The 22,627-nt window shown below is 37.4% G+C and overlaps 1 protein-coding gene across 1 annotated transcript in view; it reads right to left on the bottom strand.

Annotated features, from left to right (window-relative positions):
* The window catches only part of LOC127972607 (solute carrier organic anion transporter family member 1C1), a 32,121-nt gene extending 21,249 nt beyond the window's left edge, over window positions 1-10,872 (bottom strand). Inside the window, exons 1-9 of the mRNA XM_052576241.1 lie at window positions 10,775-10,872; window positions 9,743-9,796; window positions 8,522-8,663; window positions 8,228-8,360; window positions 7,878-8,002; window positions 7,272-7,418; window positions 6,384-6,482; window positions 5,490-5,750; window positions 5,212-5,376 (exon numbers count right to left, since the gene is read on the bottom strand). Of these exons, the coding sequence (XP_052432201.1) occupies window positions 5,212-5,376; window positions 5,490-5,750; window positions 6,384-6,482; window positions 7,272-7,418; window positions 7,878-8,002; window positions 8,228-8,360; window positions 8,522-8,663; window positions 9,743-9,790 (1,120 nt within the window). The 5' untranslated portion in view covers window positions 9,791-9,796; window positions 10,775-10,872. The remainder of the gene's footprint in view (window positions 1-5,211; window positions 5,377-5,489; window positions 5,751-6,383; window positions 6,483-7,271; window positions 7,419-7,877; window positions 8,003-8,227; window positions 8,361-8,521; window positions 8,664-9,742; window positions 9,797-10,774) is intronic.
* Between the last annotated feature and the right edge of the window lie 11,755 nt (window positions 10,873-22,627).

Here is a 22,627-nt window from a genome sequence, read left to right as displayed (position 1 = left end):
ACATGCTGTGCACCCCCCCCCCCCCAGTTAGATCATCAGCTCAGTGAATACATGAATACACGCATTTTCAAATAGCTATGAGATGCGGTTGCCTTACTGTTTTACAGCTTTAATCAGGGTAAACCCATATATTAAAAGTTAACCAAAGCAGTAGCATTTATTGTAGAGTATCTAAAAGTATGAGAAAACAACAAAGAAACAAAGAAAACATACCATTAAGAGCTGTGCTTGCACAGGTTCGGCGCGATAATCTTCACTAATATCTTCCGCATCTCAATCATGCTCAAATTGATAAGCGATATAGACAACGCAATGTTTACAACTGGAGCACATGCTTTTGTGGTGAGGGGCGGGATGTTCAGACAAGCAGACGGTTTAGCCAATCACAACACACTGGACCAGCTAACCAATCATGTATTTCTGAGGGAGAGGCTTGAAAAAAACAGGAATTCATTGAAGTGTTCAAATGAGAAGGGACAGAGTGGTGTGGAATAAAGGTACATTATATGAAAAATTATGTAAAAAAAAAAAAAAAAAAAAAAAAGTATTAACACATGTTAGACTGCACTCCATAACCACAATCAACTCTAGAAAAAAAAAGTCAACCATCCCTTTAACTTTAAATTATCTGTTTATCCCTTTCAGTCAGTAACGTTCAACATCACAAGGACATATTCACTAATGGGGACTTCCTTGGGGACCCAAATCACCTCTGAGTATTAAAAGAAAAGGCCAATGAACACTGGCTAGTGGAATTTGCATACACAGCCACTTCCCTGTACACAAGGCCATATAATATGTCAGCGTATATCAACAGCTGATCCTGTTGCAGCTGTCATAGCACAATTGTTCTTACAATTCAGCTAGCAGAATGGGAAGGGTTTATTTTTTTATTTTTATTTTTTTCACTGGAATGGATCACGATTTATGACGCATTTGCTGGTTAGAGCATGGTTAAGTGCTGTGATCCCCCTCCCTGTCAGTTTGGAGCAGTTTCCCTTAGAGAGCAAAATGGACCAGTGTGTCATTATAAAGATGTTGCTTCGTCCATGCATTTCTGAATGAGGTCACTTCCTGAAGATTACGATTGCTGTCTCTCAAGTCTGGGCTGTAACCATGCTGAGACAGCATTTGCAGATTTCCAAAGGAAATTGTCACAGCATTTCAATGGGGTTGGAGAAGGTGCCAGAGTCCTCAGAGGATGATGTCTCAGCTGAGCTTCCCCACTCAGGGGTTGGTTGTAAAGTAAGAGTCTAAGTCTCTCTTGCAGGCTGGCCTTTTCGGTGACACTTTTGAGGACTTTGCCCAGCAGTTCTCAGCAGTCCAGGAGCATAAGGAGGCCTTTAAACACATCTCGCCCCATACATCTGCTGTACATTGTGCACTGCTACATCGTTATCACTAGACTTTCAGCCCATTGCAAGGGTGCCCTTAGAACAAGCATCCAGACTCGTTGTTATAACAACAGATGCCTCCAGAACAGGGGGAGCAGTGTGCAATGAGCAGCCAGCCTCAGGCTCCTGAACAAGACCTTGACTGCAGTGACATATCAATTGCCTCAAGTTTCTGACAGTACAGCTGGCCCTGCACCCTTCCACCATTGCTTCAGGGCAAGGATGTGCACATTCGGATGGACAACACTGTGACAGTTGCATACATCAATGACCACGGCAGTGAACACTCAAATTGACTGTAGTAACTCACCTGCCACCTCCTCCTCTGGAGTCAGACCCTGTGCAAGATCAGGTAGGACGAGGAGTAGGTCTTGATAGTTGCACCCAACTGGCCCACTCAGACTTGATTTTCCTGGCTATGGCCTCTCTGGTGAATATCCCTGAGGAAGGACATTCTTTCTCAAGGACAGGGCACTCTTAAGTTATCCTGAGCTCACCGGCCTGGATATGTGCCCAAAGTTCCCACCACTCATCAGTGGTGAACTTGCAAGTGCTGCCCTTGGAGGAGGCAGACCCTGCCTTTGTAATGCTGTGTACTGTTCATACTCTGTACATTTACGGCGACTGCACATACAGCTTTAGAAGCTCTGAGCAGCTTTCTGTCAGCTTTGGGGGTCAGCAGAATGGAAAGTCTGACTCTAAACAGAGGTTGGCCCACTGATTAGTGGATGCCATCATCTTGGTTTACTGGACACCAAGTGAGCTCTGCCTTTTAGGAGTGAGGGCTCACTCCACTCAGAGCATCTCCTCCTTCTGAGTCTCTGCACTGGTTGTGGTTCCATCCCTTCTGAAGTAGGGCCAACCAGAGAGACTTTTCCATGTGTAGTATGGTTATATATAGTTTCCTTGTGTGCCCTGTCGGTGGGTCAGTGTGTGTACTTTTGTTACGGTCAAAGTTTTGTAATTATTTGTTGGTATTGTGTATACTGGCTTGGCTGGCCTGCCCCTAGACACCTGCAGCTTGTTGAGTAAGGAAGCTCTGGGCTGAATATAAGGTGGGAGTTGTGTTGTGGCTATCCCTGTTCCAGCGCTTGTCTGCCACAGTCACTACTATGCTCTTTGAGCAGGACTCCCACTTGTTGAGAAGCTCCGGCTATCCAGCTATCGTTGATGAAGAGCGTTTACACCGAGCTTTGTGTGTGAATTGCTGATAATCATATCATAACCATCATATTCTGTGTTCATTTTTGTGCTTTCTTTGATGTTTCTGTTGATCTGTTTTTTTTTTTTTTTGTTTTTTTTTGGATGCATATCAATTTATTTTTGCTTTAGATTAGTTGATTTAACTTTTTATTATATTTTTTGCTGGTTGATTAATGTGACTCGTGAGCTGTTTGGCCATTAATTAATGGTTAAATTGATCTTCTGCCTTGTGCATTCTTTTTATGTTGCTTAACCTTTTCCTGATCAAGCATTTTTGAAGTGTGGTTCATAACACTGTCTACATGTCACCTCCCTTCGGGCAGGATGTTGTCTCCATAGTGTCTTAGACAACCTTCTCCAGTGTAATTTAACTGGTCATGGCTGTAGCAACATTAGATATTTAAAGAGCTGGGGACTGTTCTTCGTAGGTCGCTTATTACATCTGAGATCAAATGACACATCCAAGATGATATCATCGTGCTAATGCTGATCCGACTAATTGGGTTCTTCGAACACAACTGTTGTGTATGATTCGTATTGCTGAATTGAGTTATCTGAGATAATTGCGCGTTCATGTGTTGTCTTAAAAGGGGATATGTATCGATACTCAAACCCATGATGAGCAGTGCAGCGATTGGCTGGTGGCAAGATGGCAATGTAATGACGTCATATAATTTAAAACGACACCTAACGAAAAACTTGACAAATTTCTGGACTTTTATAAGGAAACAGCCAAGCAAACAAAACCACATAAATTTTATAATAGATATATGAAACAGATAATAGATGCATGTTTTTATTTTATTACAATTGTTTTCATGATTCCCAATTATTTAGAATCGCAATTTATAATAGTTGTGCAGTCTTTACATTTTTATTTCAATGTAGAAATTATCTGTTAATTTCATTTTATATTTGGAAAGATTTGTTACGTGACAGCATTAATGAAAGTTTCTTAAGGGTCAATATCGTGTAATTTGCATCTCCTGCACTCCATCAAGCCACTTTTATAATAGCAGTCATCACTCAAAATAATGCACGACTCTATTATCTGTATAGCATGTGTGAAAGACTCTATCACAATTATGAAGTAATAATTTTATGACAAATAAATATTTCAGTGAGTAAAACTGGCTGTCTATATTAGGCTGTTATGGACCACACAGCATTTTTATATTATTTTTAAATAATTTTTTTAATGATTATTATTTTAAATTATTGTCCCTGGATCAGTACGATACTCTTGTAATAAAGTAGCGGTGGTAGCAGACATATTTTGAGTATCAGTTCTGGTTGAAAAGAAGCGATCTAATCCTGTTAACATGAAATAAGCCTGCTCCCGAGCAGGTTTAAGCTGACGGACCTGTTGCTATGACAGCAGCTCCGGGATGAGCTTCGAAGAACCAAATGATCCAAGATCACGCCAAATCGTCAACATTCAAATCCAGCTAACTGAGTTAGCGACGTACGAAGAACGGGCCCCTGAAGTGCTCTCTTTTGTTTTTGCGAAAAAGTCACAAACTCGGGAAAGGAGCTCCTGATGAGTACTGTTTTTTTCGAACCCTATCTGGTTAAAAAAAAAAAAAAACTGTCTGGCTCACGATGTCACAAGTCGGTCAGGCTCATCAATCAGCCACTCACAGCACACTCCCTCACCAGAATACTAATCACCAGCACCTGTTCACAATCATCCCATCAGCTCACTTCCACATAAAAGCACACACCTCAGTTACCCAAGTTGTCCGATTTTGTAGCTGCAAAGCGGAATCACTTCTGTTGCTTATCTACCTGCATTGACTCACTACTGACCTCGCTACTACATCTTATTGATCCACTCTCCAAGACTCCAAGACTGTGTTTCTCCAGTGTCTCTCCATCATTCCTCCTGAGTGTCTTATCCCTTCTCCAAGCTCCTCCTCTCCAGCGTGGACCCTAAGGTGTGTGCAACGTGTCTGCCATCCTGGTCACCCCACCGGTGGCTCTGGAAATTCCCAATACCCCATTCTTTCAGTCAAGCCTAACTCATTCTTACCTTCTGTCTCAGAGTCCGTGTGTTACACATGACAAGGCACTGGTTGTTACTTGGCATACAAGAACTTTCCAACAGCTGCATCGTTAACACTCATAACACATTTCAGTGGTCGCGGTGCTTTCCATAGGGATCTCACATGTCAGTATGTTGATTTAAAGTTGAACCTGACTGACTGAAAGGCAATGTCTTGGTTATGTTTATAACCCTTGTTCCCTAAAGGGGGAATGCTCATGTTACGTCCCTTTTGCCACAACCCTGAATTACACTGCTGAATGACCATGACACAGTCTCGGCTCTTAAACACAAATATTCAATAGCCTTTTATTTTACTTCTCAGAGGTGACTTGAATTTTCAAAGGGAGTCCTCATATGTGAGTATGTCAATTTAATATATCCATTCCCTCCATGAAAAAATAGGAAAAAGAAGGTGACTAACTTGTGAAATTATTATTTTTTTAAATATATGAATAAGAGGGACACAACTTGCACCTATTTTGTAGAAAGGCCTCACTACGTGTGTTTAGACAAACTGGAAATTAACATTAAGCAGACAAAATAAATGTACAATAAATGTAAACCCACCTATCAAAAATATGGCCCTTGATGCTGACTGGCCATAAATTTGCTCCATAAACTTTGGCTTAAATGTGATCATTCCTATAAAACCACTGACTTGTACAAAAGCGGTGCATACAAGGATCAGGTAAATCGTGTTGCTGAAGAGTTTTTTCAGTGATGGCAGAAAATCTAGAATATAAAAATTAAAAGCTTTACATAAATTCAAGGGTCATGTATGCTCAATATCTCGACTTAATTTTATCAATAAACATTTAAAATGAAATATTTAATGAAAAGCACACCTTTAGCCAGAACTGCCATGGAAACAGGAGCTGGTTTGTTTGGAGCAGTACTGTGTTTGTTGTTATCAGGAATGAAACGGTCCTGCTCGCCCTCTAGAATATTAGATTTTTTGTCAGTTTCAGTCTCACCCTGCTTTGGAAGTGACTTGGGAAAGAACCAAAAGGGAATTCCAGCCAGTAGCATCACTCCACCAGTAAACAAAAAGCCCAGCCACCAGGCACCAACCCAACGTGTGTCTTTGTGGTTGATGGTGATGGTATCTTCAAAAAAAAAAAAAAAAAAACATGAATTTTGTTCATTAATCAGTGAAAATAAGTTATTTAAAAACCTAACAAGCAATAAGACCCTTAATGTCAAAGGGTAACTGGGTCAGCCAATCAGTTATATAGACTATGATAATTAGTATTCAAGTCATTTGTTAATAATGATGATCTACACTGACTTAAGGTTATGATGTGTAACTGCAGAGTTATGATTTGGAATCCTCTTTGGAAAACGGGGTGCATTTTCAAAGTTAAATTTTTTTTTTAACCTATTTAGTCAAAGTGAATGGAGCCAATCAATCAGACTAAAAGACAAACATCCACTTTTCACATAGTTCGCATGCAACAAGTAACTAAATAAAACTGAAGGTGCAAAGGCTACATTGTATGTATCAAACACCTTTAAGAAATGTTTCTGGGAATTTTTTTAGGAATGTGCAAAATATCATAATTTCAAGTGGTTTTTTTTTTTCTTTTTTTTTTTTTTCTCACATATTTTATAACCAGAGTTAATCTTAGATCACCTTTTTGGCCTAGGAATAATCATATGTTAGATCAGTGTAGGGCAACAGCCATTAGATGTTCAACAAAAATAGGTTTGCAATATACACTGGTTGAAGAGGTCATTACCTAAGTCCACTGCTCCTATGTCCACATAGAGCTTGGCACAGAAAGATCCTAACATGAATCCAAACATGGGCCCTAGTATTCCCAAAGTCTGTATGAGAGCTGAAATCAATGCAAAAATGCTGATTTATCATCTTATTCAGAAGAAAAGTAGGAGGGTGAGGTCAAGAACATGTGCAAAAATTTGTTACTGAAATAATGTATATAAATAAAATTGCACAATAATAAATTAATTGTACATGCTATCACTATACATTTTTTATAGTGACAAACTGACAATGGTTTATTGTTTGTCTAGTCATATTGTATCAAATATTTAATAATCCTAAAAAAGGGGGGCTTCATTTTCTACAAAAACTAATTCTCAATTTATTATTTGATTATTTTTGATTGAAGTGTGTATAAAGTATATATAAAAAAAATATATATATACACATGAAATGAAGTTTATTTAAATATATTTAAATATTCTTTTGTACAACATTCAAAATGTATAAACTGTAAATGTAATATTGAATAACACACTACTTTTATAATTATAATTAAAGGACTTTTCTAAAGAGAGTGTGCATCAAAGCATGACAAAAGATTATTAAAACAATGTTTTAAAATGTACTTTAGATTTAAAGTATTTTTATAAGTGTACTTCAGTATGTTAAGAAGCAGTTATGAAAGTGTCATTTATTTTTAGTAAATATAAATAGCTCTTTAATTTTTAAAAATATAATATCTGCAAATACATATATTAATGATCAATAAGTGAACTGGAAAAGTGAAACTGGTTCATTTTGACATCTAATGTTGTTGCAACGTAACTATCATGATGTTAACAAGGCTTGAATGTATGCTAAAATTGATAATATAATGATTGAAACTGGTAATCAATCATACCCATGTAAAGAGCAGTGTTTTCCTCCCTCGAAAAATCATCCAGATAAGACAACCCCAAAGGCATGACAGGTGTCTCTCCTACTCCACGAAGCATGTTCCCGAGAAAGACATAGATCCATAAGGTGGAGCTAGCTGCTCTCTCACACTCTTCAAAAACAAAAGCACCAAAAGTAAACAACTACACACACTTCAATATCAGCATCTTAATGAAAGATCAGAGTCTATTTTTGTAGATTCCAAGTGAAACAATCAAATATATTAAGCTTCCCAAAGTTCAAATTTCCGAAATAAGAAACTGGATAAGCAAACTAGAGTGACAGATCAGTGTTGCAGGGGATTGTGGGTAGCACAATCATATTACAAGCCAAATATTACAAATTACTCCACAACTCAACTTATTAGTAATAATATATATTTATTTTTAATTATGTTTTTTGAAGAAACTTAATTGAGAGGCTATTGATACTATCTAGAATCCTGTGATTGCCATCAGTTTATTATGCAATAATAATGAAAATAATTACACAATAAATAAAAGGGTTGCAGTATCATTTAGGTTAATGTCTTATCTGAGGTCTGTTTCAGGGTCAGGGCTGAACAACTTACCTGCTTGAATTTCCACTGTTGGAATTTCATTATCATTTGCAAGACTCCCATTGGTTAAACATGGTAGAATACTCTCTGTACCATTAGCAGCAGTTGAATGTGAAATTGTTGTCTCATATTTGTACCTTGGAAAACAAATACACATTTGACACATTATTTGTCTTATAATTTGAATTTAGAAACATATATTTGTAGACACAAACATGATGACTAAAGTAGTTTATAGAGCAGTTGACTAGTGTTAAAAAAATTAAATACAAATACCTGAATAATAAAATAAAAATACTTGAATAGGCAAATGTCATTTTTTGTATTAATTTGTATTTTTTTTTTAATCTGCATAAACTTACAGTCCTTGGAAAAAATGTGGTGCTGCAGTTATGAACGATCCCATGGCCATGATTAAACATCCAGCTCCTATGAGTCGTGGTCTATGAAGCTTAGCGCCGAAGTAACTTACAAAAGCTATTACAAGCAGATTACCTGAAAAGAACAAAATTTGGTTTTCTATTAAAATCATAGATTTTGACAAGGAGATGATTTCATATGAATTTGTAAAATGTGATTCAAATGGAAAAAGCAAGATTTTTAGAAGAAACAAAACTGCTACATTTAGGCCCAAAATGTGTAATTTTTATGCTTACCAATTTCAAAACTTCCATCAATGAATCCAATCAGCGAGCTAGGAATGTCAAAACGTCTCTCAATCTGTGTGACAGAGCTCTTCATGTAGCTGCCCTGAAATGCTTTGGCAAAGAACACAAAACACATGGCAGCCAAAAACATCTGAAGAAGACACATACATACACACAGACACACACACAAACAAACACACGGTTAACAATTCATGTAACTAAAACCCACTATGAGTTTATACACTAACAAACAATAATTTTTATTTTTCAGAAGAAATGCAAAGTCGCTAATCATGATGCTAAGATATTGTGGTTTGTCCCTAACATTTTGCTAGGTTGTTTTTAGGGAAGTCCATAATTTTATATATGCTGTTTTGAGACATACCATATTAAATACATTGTATGGTATTTCAACCCAATCAATCATGATTCACCCAAGTGAATCATGAGCAGATCATACGAAAACAAACTAATGAGACTCAAATGCATACTAATGTACTAATTTGCCAAATCTAAACTAGTTTATTGTTCTTAGATAGTTTAAAAGGGATTGAGTTGGTTTAGGTTGGTCTTTCCAGGCTGTTGTGTTCTTGTAATTGTTAGATTCATAAGTGTAAATATAATTGAAAGCCGCACTTATTCAACACTAAACAAGACAGATGTATTTAACAGTGACACATTGCACATATGAGTGACCCACATTTTGATGATTAGTAAAACCATTTTCTCAGTATTTGTACCATCATCAGATTGCCATTGTATGTTCGTTACATGAGTTAACTATTAAAAAGTTGTAGTTTGGGTCAGAAACCATGCCACTGATTAGTCCACACAATTTGTGTGTGTGTGTGTGTGTGTGTGTGTGTGTGTGTGTATGTGTATGTATACACACATACTGTACATATGTTTTTGACCTCATGTATATCAGACTCTGAAGCCTCATTTAATGCACATATTAGGCAACAATATCAAATCAAGTTGCAAATGAATGATGCTGAAGTTATTTATGGTGGATGTATGAAGGTAGTTCAAAGCTCTATAGGTAATTCAAGTTCAAACGGAGTGTCCAGAATACGAAAGGGTAGTAAATGGTAATAACTATGAACATGGTCCACTAATGCTTGACAACCAGAAAGTTAAATATGAATATTTATAGTTTCATGTCTTCGATTATAATGGGTCAATGTAAACAAGAAACTGAAAAGCAAGAAGAAGAAGAGTCAAAATTACCTTTAATTTGGAGCAGCATGGCTCTCGTGCCGTCTTTTCCACACTCATAATGCCCTGAATCAAAGGATATGAATGACAGATAACAAAACAGTGCAGAGCATGTCAACACCAGGATCATTATGAACAGCATCACACAATTGTCGTGCAAACAGCATTTTTTGCAGGGTCCATTGTTCATGGGAGTAAGAAAACATAACCTGGGGGGAAAGACCCCTGAGGGTGGAGCTGAGAGTGGATTCAGAAATTGCACCACATTTCCTGCAAGAGGAAGGGTGTTTGACAAAAAAAAAAAAAAAAATTCAAAATTTTTTTCTAGATTCATGGACAGCAGGGAAAACTTTGTTTATGCTGGTTTGATGCTGAAGACAATGAAACATGATTTTTTTTTTTTTTAAGAAAGTAAGAAAAAAGAAAGAGAGGGGAAAAAGACTGAATTTTTTGATAATATTGGCAAAAGAAAATTTGTTTATTTAGGCTAAAAGAGACAAGGGTTAGTTGTCACGAGTTGTTACAAAAAGTTTTTGAACACAATAATGCAATGCACTGATATGCAGTTAGGCGAATATCAAAAATATCATGATTTTAAATGAAATGTGTAAATGGGATCGAGAATATTAATATTAACAAGAATAGTTTGCATGAATGTCAGTTATCACATACAAGTTATTTTTTACATTTTATACATTTTTGTACTATGTTGACAAAATAATGATTTGTCATTTCTTTGTATGCTACCTTTTTATTTTTAAAATAACTCTTATTTTTTGATAGAATTCACATAATAAGTAATGCAATGCCAGACTGGCAACTGTAACCCATGTGAATGTGATGAGCTTTTACAGAAATTTAAGTAATATTAATAAATAAAACTAGAAATATTCACAGATGTGACAAAAAGCCCTAGACATGCGAATAGTCAAAAAATATAATGCATATTGATACAGAATCAAATCATCTCTACAACATGCGAAAACAGGATCTTTTTAAAAAACAAAGAAAAACAGTCAGACAGTAAGAGATACAGAAATATACCTGTGCTGTTGTTTGTGTCCCTCAGAATGGCTGGAGGACTCTGGTACTTTGCTCACAAGAAGGCCTTATCATTCAATGTTATAACATCTCTTCTAATCAGTAACCAAACAGTCGTGTCCATCTGGTGATCATGTCAATAGATCACTTTTGTACAGCGAGGGGGGCTGGGGTTTCTCAGTTTCTCAGGTACAGAGGACAGAGCAGACCAATGTTGTCTTATATGCTTTTGACAAACAGCTTTGGATTTCCTACAGTGAAAGCTGAGTGACAGGGCAGGACTTAGGGGGCCGGGGGCCCCTGGGCTTGAGGTTATGTTTGGGGCCCTATACCTATAACTCTACAAATGCCCTCAACTAGAACATCATTATGCAGTAACAGAAAATATACAAAAATGTAAATATACATTTATATAAATATGAGGTTTACATATAATACAATTAATATGCAACTTGTCTAGCCTAGTAAAAGTTTAGATATAATATTAAATAGTCATTATAATAAAATAAATAGAATGTGTTCTCTTAGTTGAGACCCTATAACCCTAACCCTGAAACAGCAATGAATAAAAAAAATCAGAAATGTATTAGTATTATAAAATTTAATTGTCATATCTGTGTCCACTTATGTCAGATTCTTAAATGTAATCAATAAATTAAATCTGAATAAAAATACATGTTGGCTGTTAACAATCAAATTAAATCACTTCCAGCAAAATTCTGCATAAATTATATTGAGTCTAAATATAAAATGCTAACTTATCAAAGGACTGTACTTATAGCCTGATTGAAAATTTACTGGTCCGTGTAAGGCTGAGGAACAGAACACTGTATTGCTCAGAGATGGAGCGGATCTGCTGTTTGTTTTATTTTTTTAAAGGAGTAAAACAGAATTTTGTGTCTGAAGGTTACACAGTAACTTGTTGTTTGTTTTACATTCGTGATTGTGCAGATATTTGGAAAAAGAGGACTTTTGTTTGTGTGATAGGCTAACTTCTATATGATAGGTTGGAAATGCATCTAATAATGTCTGACTGGTATATAACTGAACAAATCAAACAAACTTAAAAGGCTGCAACCTACTCAAGTCCACTGGTAAGTCCGGTCATGGTGAGTGCAATCATTGGAAATAGTGTGTGTAGTTTATTGAACAGTTAAAACTTTCACTCTAGTTCCTGTGTTTCTGAGAAATGACCCTTCACTTTAAGGCCTTGGCACATGATGTTATGTTACAATGACAATTGGTCATGATATCACATTCAGAGTACAAATATGGCATTATTCATATCTGTCATTGTAAAAACAAAAAAAACAAAAAAACAGTTCAAACTAAAGTAATAATTTAAATATATTGCACATAATTCCAGTAGGTCTGAAGCAAAACCAAATAAAATGAGTATTATATAACAAGAAAAATCATTGATTTTGGCACAGACAGATGACTGACGATTAATAAAGCTGATTCACTTAAAACATACTGAAAAGTACAAATGGCAGAAATATCTTAGTTAAACTAAATCATCCCACACACCACCAGCTAATTAATTTTAATTAGCTAATTAATTGTGCATATTCAATACACACACACACAGACACTGAAGTTAGTCACATGTAACATTAACTTAGATTTTCATGCATATGTATGTCAGACAATCAACATGCCTGTTTATGGAATATAATTTTATTTTGCACAAACTGTATGGTCTATTAATATTTGATAAAAATACTTTTTTTCAGATGTAGGGTTTGTCACTTTGTTTTGCACTGTAGTTTTGTGCATATAGTTACCTAAGCTGCAAATAGTTTAATTATTCATATTAAATTAAAATTACAAAAATAAATAAATCCTGTTGTTGAAAAATTACTGCGCTGACAATACCCTCTAGTGGCCAAAAGGCTATTTCTCAAGGAAGGAATTTTTGAAAGATATGTGCTAATTGCTTTTGATTGCATATCTGTGCCTTTGATACAACAACATCCAAAGTGGTCTGTTTAACAAACTGTCTAAAATAATAATGACTAAAATATTATAGCTTAGCTGAGAACAAACAGGCTGTAACATCAGATATAAGGATTGCATGTTGTGTGTCTCACACTGGGCCTCAGCTCAACTTCCTGTGTGCAGTCAGCAATTGTGAGATTTCATCCTCGTCAGTCTGGCAGTGCACACAACATTGCCTGTGATACACAGAACAAAATGCCATACTCAAATCATGATTCAACAAGAAAAAAAAAAAAAAACAAACAAACAAAAAAAGTATGTATATATATATATATATATATATATATATATATATATATATATATATATATATATATATATATATATATATATATATATATATATCATTTAGCAGGTGCGTTTATCCAAAGCGACTAACAGATGAGGACAGTGGAAGCAATCAAAAACAACAAAAAGAGCAATGATATATATAAGTGCTTTAACAAGTCTCAGTTAGGTTAACACAGTACATGTAGCATGGGATTTTAAATAATATAATAAATAAATAGAAAACAGATAGAATAAAAAAGAATACAGCAAGCTAGTGTTAGAGATATTTAAACACACACAAACACACACACACACATACAATTGAATAATAATTGAAAAGAAAATAGATTAATAAAAGATTAGAAAGGTAGTTCGATTTTTTTTTTTTTTTTTTTTTTTTTTTTTTTTTTTTAAGAATAGAATTAGAATAGTGAGTTTTAAAGTTAGAGGGTCAAATAAAGATGGAAGAGATGTTTTAAGCTGATTCTTGAAGATGGCTAAATGAGTCTACTCCACCAAACTACTGCTATAAGCATGAGCCCCGTCAGACTGGTCGTGGCGGAGGTGTTGCAACAATATATAGTGATATTCTCAATGCTACCCAGAAAACAGGATACAGGTTTAACTCTTTTGAAATACTTCTGCTAAATGTTACACTGTCAGACATGCAAAAGAAATCTAATGTATATCTTGCTCTGGCTACTGTGTATAGACCACCAGGGCCTTATACAGAATTCCTAAAAGAATTTGCAGATTTCCTCTCAGACCTTCTAGTTACAGTTGATAAGGCGCTAATCATGGGAGATTTTAATATTCACGTTGATAATGCAAATGATACATTAGGACTTGCGTTTACTGACCTAATAAACTCCTTTGGAGTCAAGCAAAATGTCACCGGGCCCACTCATCGTTTTAATCATACACTAGATTTAATTATATCGCATGGAATTGATCTTACTGCTATAGATATTGTACCTCAAAGTGATGATATTACAGACCATTTCCTTGTATCGTGCATGCTGCGTATAACTGATATTAACTATATGTCGCAGCGATACCGTCTGGGCAGAACTATTGTTCCAGCCACCAAAGAAAGATTCGCAAATAACCTGCCTGATCTATCTCAACTGCTATTTGTACCCAAAAATACACATGAATTAGACGAAATTACTGACAACATGGGCACTATTTTCTCTAATACATTAGAAGCTGTTGCCCCGATCAAATTGAAAAAAGTTAGAGAAAAATGTACTGTACCATGGTATAACAGTAATACTCACTCTCTCAAGAAAGTAACTCGTAGTCTTGAACGCAAATGGAGAAAAACTAACTTAGAAGTTTTTAGGATTGCATGGAAAAACAGTATGTCCAGCTATAGACAAGCTCTAAAAACTGCTAGGGCAGAGCATATACACAAACTCATTGAAAATGACCAAAACAATCCAAGGTTTTTATTTAGCACAGTGGCTAAGTTAACAAATTACCAGACGCCACCTGATTCAAATATTCCACCAACGTTAAATAGTAATGACTTTATGAATTTCTTCACTGATAAAATATATAACATTAGAAATACAATAGCGAATGTAGATTCTACAGCGTCTAACACTTCAGTTTCATCCATCGCACCCAAAGATAAACTGCAGTGCTTTACAACCATAGGACAGGAAGAGCTAAATAAACTTATCACTGTATCTAAACCAACAACATGTTTATTAGATCCTGTACCCACTAAATTACTGAAAGAGCTGTTACCTGTAGCCGAAGAACCGCTTCTCAATATCATTAACTCGTCGTTATCTTTAGGACACGTCCCAAAACCATTCAAGCTGGCGGTTATCAAGCCTCTTATTAAGAAACCAAAACTAGATCCTAGTGTACTGGCAAATTATAGGCCTATTTCAAATCTTCCATTTATGTCTAAAATTTTAGAAAAAGTTGTGTCTGCTCAATTGAGCACCTTCCTACATAAAAATGATCTGTATGAAGAATTTCAGTCAGGTTTTAGGCCCCACCATAGCACAGAAACTGCACTTGTTAAAATTACAAATGACCTGCTCCTTGCGTCAGACCAAGGCTGCATCTCTAGTCTTACTTGATCTTAGTGCTGCATTCGACACCATAGATCATGACATACTCATAGATCGATTACAAAACTATACAGGTATTCAAGGGCAGGCTCTAAGATGGTTTAGATCCTACCTGTCCGATCGCTACCATTTTGTTTACTTAAATGGGGAGTCATCTCATTTATCATCAGTAAAATATGGAGTATTACAAAAACTGCATTCTTCCATCTTAGAAACATTGCCAAGCTACGAAACATGTTATCTGTTTCTGATGCAGAAATGCTAGTTCATGCATTCATGACCTCTAGACTGGACTATTGTAATGCTCTTCTAGGTGGTTGTCCTGCTTCGTCAATAAACAAGCTACAGGTAGTCCAAAATGCAGCAGCTAGAGTCCTTACCACGTCAAGAAAATATGATCATATTACCCCAATTTTACAGTCTCTGCACTGGCTACCTATTAAGTTCCGTATCAGTTACAAATTATCATTACTTACCTATAAGGCCCTAAATGGTTTAGCTCCAGCGTACCTAACTAGCCTTCTACCACGCTACAACCCATCACGCACCCTAAGGTCACAAAACGCTGGACTTTTGGTCGTTCCTAGGATAGCGAAGTCTTCTAAAGGAGGTAGAGCTTTCTCACATTTGGCTCCCAAACTCTGGAATAGCCTTCCTGATAATGTTCGGGGTTCAGACACACTCTCTCTGTTTAAATCTAGATTAAAAACACATCTCTTTCGCCAAGCATTCAAATAATGTATCTTTTAAATTGTGAGTGTAGTTGCATCTGATCAAAGGTGCTTTTTTATTCATTAGCTTGGGCTAAACTAATTTTACTTTGTTGGATCAGCAGCTATGCTAATGATGTCTGTATTTTGTTTCTATATTTCGCCACGGGTAGGATTTACACAAGCTCCAGTCTGGATCCAGAACACCTGAGAAGAGATGATGCTGACCCTCAGAGGACCTCAGATGATGCTGACCCTGAATCAACAAACAGAACTAACAATTATTGCTAAATGTGTGACTGAATCATATAATAACTTAATTAATAATATTGATAGTTCAACGTCTAGCTGACTACGTCTTGTATTATTATTATTATTATTTTTATTTTTTCTAAAATCCTGTCAAATGTGCACAAACTACTAGCTACTACTAAATATTGTAGAAACATAATTTTCTGTAAAGTTGCTTTGTAACGATTTGTTTTGTAAAAAGCGCTATACAAATAAACTTGAATTGAATGGCTAAGGACTCAGCTGCCCGGATTGAGTTGGCGAGGTCATTCCACCAGGAGGGAACATTTAATTTAAAAGTCCTTAAAAGTGACTTTGTGCTTCTTTGGGATGGCACAATCAAGCGACGTTCACTTGCAGAACGCAAGCTTCTAGAGGGCACATAAGTCTGAAGTAACAAATTTAGATAAATGGGTACAGAGCCAGCAGTAGTTTTGTAGGCAAACATCAATGCCTTGAATTTTATGCGAGCAGCTATTGGAAGCCAGTGCAAATTGATAAACAGAGGTGTGACGCGTAATCTTTTTTGGCTCATTAAAAATCAATCTTGCTGCCGCATTCTTAATTAATTGTAAAGGTTTGATAGAATTGGCTGGAAGACCTGCCAAGAGGGCATTGCAATAGTCCAGCCTGGACAGAACAAGAGCTTGAACAAGGAGTTGTGCAGCATGTTCCGAGAGAAAGGGCTTGATCTTCTTGATGTTGAATAAAGCAAATCTGCAGGATCGCACAGTTTTAGCAATGTGGTCTGAGAAAGTCAGCTGATCATCAATCATAGCTCCAAGGCTTCTAGCTGTTTTTGAAGGAGTTATGGTTGATTTGCCTAAATTGATGATGAAATTGTGATGAAAATCGAGCATCGTGTTCAGTCAGGCCATGCTAGTTATGCTTGCATCAGCTGACAGTCAGCTGTTCCTGACGTGTTCCAATCCAGTCTTGACACTTATCACCTGCGGTCTATTTAAATTCCCATTATTTGGTGTCTCTTCCATCGCATTGCTGCTTACAATTAACTCCCTCCTCCAACCCCAACTCCACCAACTGAACCTGTAATCCGATCTAACTTGTTCTTTCTTTACAGTGTCTTCATTGGAAGCAGTCTCTATCACATTTTATTTACAACTCATGTAATTGTGAATTGTAATTATATATGTTTATAATTGTTCTGCTCTGTACCCCAGGGGGGTTTGTCTTGCTGCTCTTCCTGCTCTGTCCAAGCATGGCTGCATGGACAGGCATGTGGAATGTTGACCAGAACATAACCTTACCGCCAACACTAACTGTATGCAATTATAATTGTCATAAATATACTTGACGGAAGTAGACCTGATTGAACGATGGGTTTGCTGGAATCACAAGCAGTTCTGTCTTGGCAAGGTTGAGTTGAAGGTGATGGTCCATCATCCAGGAAGAAATGTCTGTTAAACAAACTGAGATGCGAATAGCTACTGTCAGATCATCAGGATGGAATGAAAGGTGGAGTTGAGTGTCATCAGCATAGCAGTGATATGAAAAGCCATGTTTCTGAATGACAGAACCTAATGATGCCATGTAGACAGAGAAGAGAAGTGGTCCAAGAACTGAGCCCTGAGGCACCCCAGTAGTTAGATGTTGTGACTTGGACACCTCACCTCTCCAAGATACTTTGAAGGACCTATCAGATAGGTAAGACTCAAACCATTGATGTGTGGTTCCTGAGATGCCTTTTGCCAGTAGGGTTGATAGGAGGATCTGGTGGTTAACAATGTCAAAAGCAGCAGACAGATCAAGCAGGATAAGTACTGAAGATTTGGATTCTGCTCTTGCCAGTCTTAGAGCTTCAACAACTGAGAGCAAGGCCGTCTCAGTTGAATGTCCACTTCTGAAGCCAGATCGGTTGCTGTCAAGGAGGTTGTTGTGTGTGATAAATGTAGAGACTTGGATGAACACAAGCTCGTTCAAGTGTTTTTGCAATGAAAGGAAGAAGGGAAACTGGTCTGTAGTTATCTAAAAGATGGGTTGAGGTTGGGTTTCTTAAGTAGTGGAGTTATACGTGCCTGTCTAAATGATGAGGGGAAAACACCAGTGTGGAGAGATGTGTTGATGATGTGAGTGAGTGCAGGTACAACTGCAGGAGAAATGTTTTGAAGGGGATGAGGTGGAATAGGGTCAAGCGGGCAAGTAGTAGGCTGATTAGAAAGGATGAGTTTTGAGACTTCTGCCTCAGAAAGTCAAGAGAAGGATGTAAATGAGTGTAAGTTTGCTGGTGATATGAGCTTGACTGATTGTGGTGTGGAAAATTGTGCACTAACGTATTTAATTTTATTAATGTTGCAAAGTCATCAGCTATTAGAGATGAAGCAGGAGGGGGAGGGGGAGGAGAAGGACAAAGAAGTGAGGAAAATGTTTTAAAAAGCATGCAAGAGTTAGACGAATTGTTAATTTTGTTATGGTAGTATGTAATTTTAGCAGTGGAGACATTAGCAGAGAAAAAAGATATCAGTGACTGACACACATTAAGGTCAGTAGTATTTTTGGACTTGCGCCACACCCTTTCAGCAGCTCTAAGCTTAGAACGGTGTTCGCCATGGGGACCATGTTCGCCAGGGACCATGTTGAGGTTAAGAGTGAGGAGGAAGTGATCCGACGTGTGCAGTGGAGTAACCAGAACATGATCAGTAGAGCAGTGTCATGTATAAATAAGGTCCAGTTGGTTGCCTGATTTGTGAGTAGCAGTAGTTGACACTCGGTTGAGATCAAACAAGGCAAGCAGAGTGTGGAAATCAGCAAACAGAGGTATATCTAGATGGATGTTGAAATCTCCAAGCATAACTAGGGGAGTACCATCTTCAGAAAAGGTTGAGAGCATCTAATTCATCCAAAAAGTTACCCAGTGGTCCTGGGGTCCTACACACACACACACACACACACACACACACACACACACGTGTATATATATATATATATATATATATATATATTTAACAGAACAAAATTATAAACACAGCACTTTTGTTTTTACCCCCCTTTTTCATGAGCTGGACTCAAAGATCTAATACTTTTTCTATGTACACACAAGGCCTATTTCTTTCGAATATTGTTCACAAATCCAAATCTGTGTTAGTGAGCACTTCTCCTTTGCTGAGATAATCCACACAGCTGTCACATATCAATATGCTGATTATACAGCATGATAATTGCACAGGTGTTCCTTAGGCTGGCCACAATATAAGGCCACTTGAAAATGGGCAGTTTTATCACAATGTTACAGATGTTGCAAGTTTTGAGGGAGCGTGCAATTGGCATGCTGACTGCAGGAATGTCCACCAGAGCTGTTGGACATGAATTGAATATTCATTTCTCTACCATAAGCCATCTCCAAAGGCATTTCAAAGAATTTGGCAGTACATCCAACCAGCCTCACAACCACAGACCACACTAGCCCAGGACCTACACATCCAGCATCTTCACCTCCAATATCGTCTAAGACCTGCCACCCGGGCAGCTGCTGCAACAAGTTTGTATAACCAAAGAATTTCTGCACAAACTGTCAGAAACCTTCTCAGGGGAAGCTCATCTGCATGCTCGTCATCCTCATTGGGGTATCGACCTGACTGCAGTTAATCATCTTAACCGACTTGAGTGGGCAAATGCTCACATTCGATAGATGAAGTGACCCCAACTAAGCAAGCCAGAGGCAACAATGGCAAGCAACCGAAACTCCATTGGTGACAGAATGGAGAAAAAAACCTTGGGAGAAACCAGGCTCAGTTGGGGGGCCAGTTCTCCTCTGACCGGACGAAACCAGTAGTTAAATTCCAGGCTGCAGCAAAGTCAGACTGTGCAGAAGAATCATCTGTTTCCTGTGGTCTTGTCCTGGTGGTCCTCTGAGACAAGGTCTTTACAGGGGATCTGTATCTGGGACTCTAGGTGATATACGACACGATTTTACGACCTGCCAATTTCCGAAGCAATCACACGAAGTTGATAGGCGTTTTCGACTTGAAGCAGCGCTACACAAACTGTATGACATTAAAGTAATGTGAGAGTTCTAAGATGTCATACAGGAACCCACCAGGGCGGCGCTGAAGACCACCAAAGTGGGAATTGATGACACAGGAGAGCAAGTCTGGTTAGGCAAGTCTGAAATGGAGAACATGAACAGGTTAAGGGTGGCCTTGTGGCCACAACAGCATAAGTCGAGCGCTCAGAAAGTTTGGCTGAGACCTGACGAGGCTCTGGAAGTTCCGCAGAGACGAGGAGAGGCTTTGGTAGTTCAGCAGAGAGGTGGAGAGGCTCTGGTAGTTCAGCAGAGACGAGGAGAGGCTCTATTAGTTCCGTGGTGTTTTGACTGGATTCAGGAAGATCAATGGTGACTTGCATTTGCTCATGAAGATACATGTGGACTTGCCTTTGCCCATGTAGAACACTGGTGACTTGACTTTGCCCATGACGGAGGTTAATTTGCTGGCTGGGGAACGGAGACAAAATCACACACCACTGAATCTGATCGGATGGAGTCCTTCTGTTACGATCGGGACACAGGAGACGAGAGATCCAAGAGCAGGGTATGTTTATTGGGTAGTCCAAAAATCTAAATCCAGTAAGTAGATATGTGACATTTGAACCGAGGTGTCGGAGCTTGTGTCAGAAAAAAGGGGCGTGCCAGTGAAGCCGCGATTCGAGGCTTGTGTTGTTAACATGGAAATCACGTGACAGCGGACAAACGAGGCCTCGATTTGTGTGGACACGTCATCGGTTCGGTCTGAGTGTCGTTTACTGATAAAGGGAGTTCGATAAAGGGAGTTCAAACCACCTTGTGAGTGTTGTCAGGAGTAGTTGAATCAGTTGTTGTAGTAGAGTCAGAAAGTAAGAGTTATATAGTTTTGTCGTCGTCGTTATTGTGTCATATATGTGTTAGGGCTGTATATTATTAGATTATATAAGGTTATATTAGTTATAGTATATTGTTATTATTAATTAAAAATAGTTATATTATAGTATTGTTATATTAATTAGATAACATTTTTTGGATTGCTTTGGTTTTTTGAATTTGGACTGGACTGCTTTTAGATTTGGATTGCCCTTTTGGAGTTGTTTGCTTTTTGTGACCTCTTCCTTTTCCCTTGCAATGTAGCCAGCAAGAAAGAGGAAATCCTCCCCTGTCTGGGAGTTTTTTTAAATGGTTTGTCACAATAAGGTATGTATATTATTATTGTTTTACTGTCTTGATCGAATAACAATACTCAATATAAGGTTGTATTATATTTCATGTCTATTCATTTATGTTTCTAGGTGAAATGCTTGCTGTGCCTAAAGGAGCTGACATACAGCAATAACACCTCCTCCATGCTCAGGCATTATCGAGCACTGCACGAGCATGCACAGATTACTAACAATCCACACAGTAGTCAAAGTAATTAATAATAATAATAATAATAATAATAATAATAATAATAATAATAAACATTATCTAAATAATATATTGGCTCCTACAATACACCTGCATTTTATTTTTATTATAGATTCCAAAAAAGAAATGGTAAATGAGGCCCTGGTGAACATGGTCATCAAGGACTCCCAACCCTTTTCCATTGTGGAAGATGATGGATTTAGGGAGCTCCTGCATGTGTTGGATATTGCGTCTGATATTTTATATTTTAACAGTTTTATTCAAATGTTACACTAATTAAGTTATATAGGGAAGAGAACATGCTTTTCGAGGTAAGCGTGGCTATGCTGAGCAGGACGATTACCTGGGTTCACTACCCATTTAGATGTCCAGGCAACAAATAAGCTCCTCCATGCCAGATAATTACTGTTTGTTCAATCAAAACATGCATGTCATCCTGGACTATACAGAAATCTGCTGTGAAAGCCCTACATCACTGAAACTCCACTCTGAAGTTATAAGTGCACTACCACATTCAAAGGTCTGGTTGGGGTAGCTCTGTGTGGTGCAGTGGAGATGTGGTTATGGCAGACAAGGGGTTCACTATTGAAGATATGCTCTCCAGTGTTGGTGCTAGACGGATCATTCCACCTTTCAAATGTGTCAAGCAATTTCAGCAAACAGGACTGCACGCCTCAGACTTCTGGTGGAAAGAGTGATTAGAAGGGTCAAGGAAAAACACATCTGGGATTCTGTTGTGCCACTCACCTTGTCAGGAAGAATTAATCAGATCTGGCATAATTGCTGTTTTATGGTTTATTATCAGGGAACAATGTTTCTTGAGCAGTGAATGTATATTATTACAATAGTAGTGTTACAGTGTTAACATTTGAGAGTAGTTTTTTATTTATTACATTTTTTTTACCTTTTCAGTTAGTTGCAATGCATACCTACCATCATTAAATGTATTTTTACTTTTTTTTTTATTGTATTGTAAAATTTTATATTTTGTATAATGAAATAATTTAAATAAAATGTCCCTGAAAATAATTTGACAGACACAATGAAATAGTTGACAATGAAAAGTATTTTTATAAGAACTCATGAAAAAATCTTCTTTGTT

The sequence above is a fragment of the Carassius gibelio genome, chromosome A4 (genome assembly GCF_023724105.1).
Source record: "Carassius gibelio isolate Cgi1373 ecotype wild population from Czech Republic chromosome A4, carGib1.2-hapl.c, whole genome shotgun sequence".
NCBI classification, from domain to species: domain Eukaryota; kingdom Metazoa; phylum Chordata; class Actinopteri; order Cypriniformes; family Cyprinidae; genus Carassius; species Carassius gibelio.
Note: the sequence above shows the minus strand (reverse complement) of the source record. Positions and strands in the feature narration are given on the sequence as shown.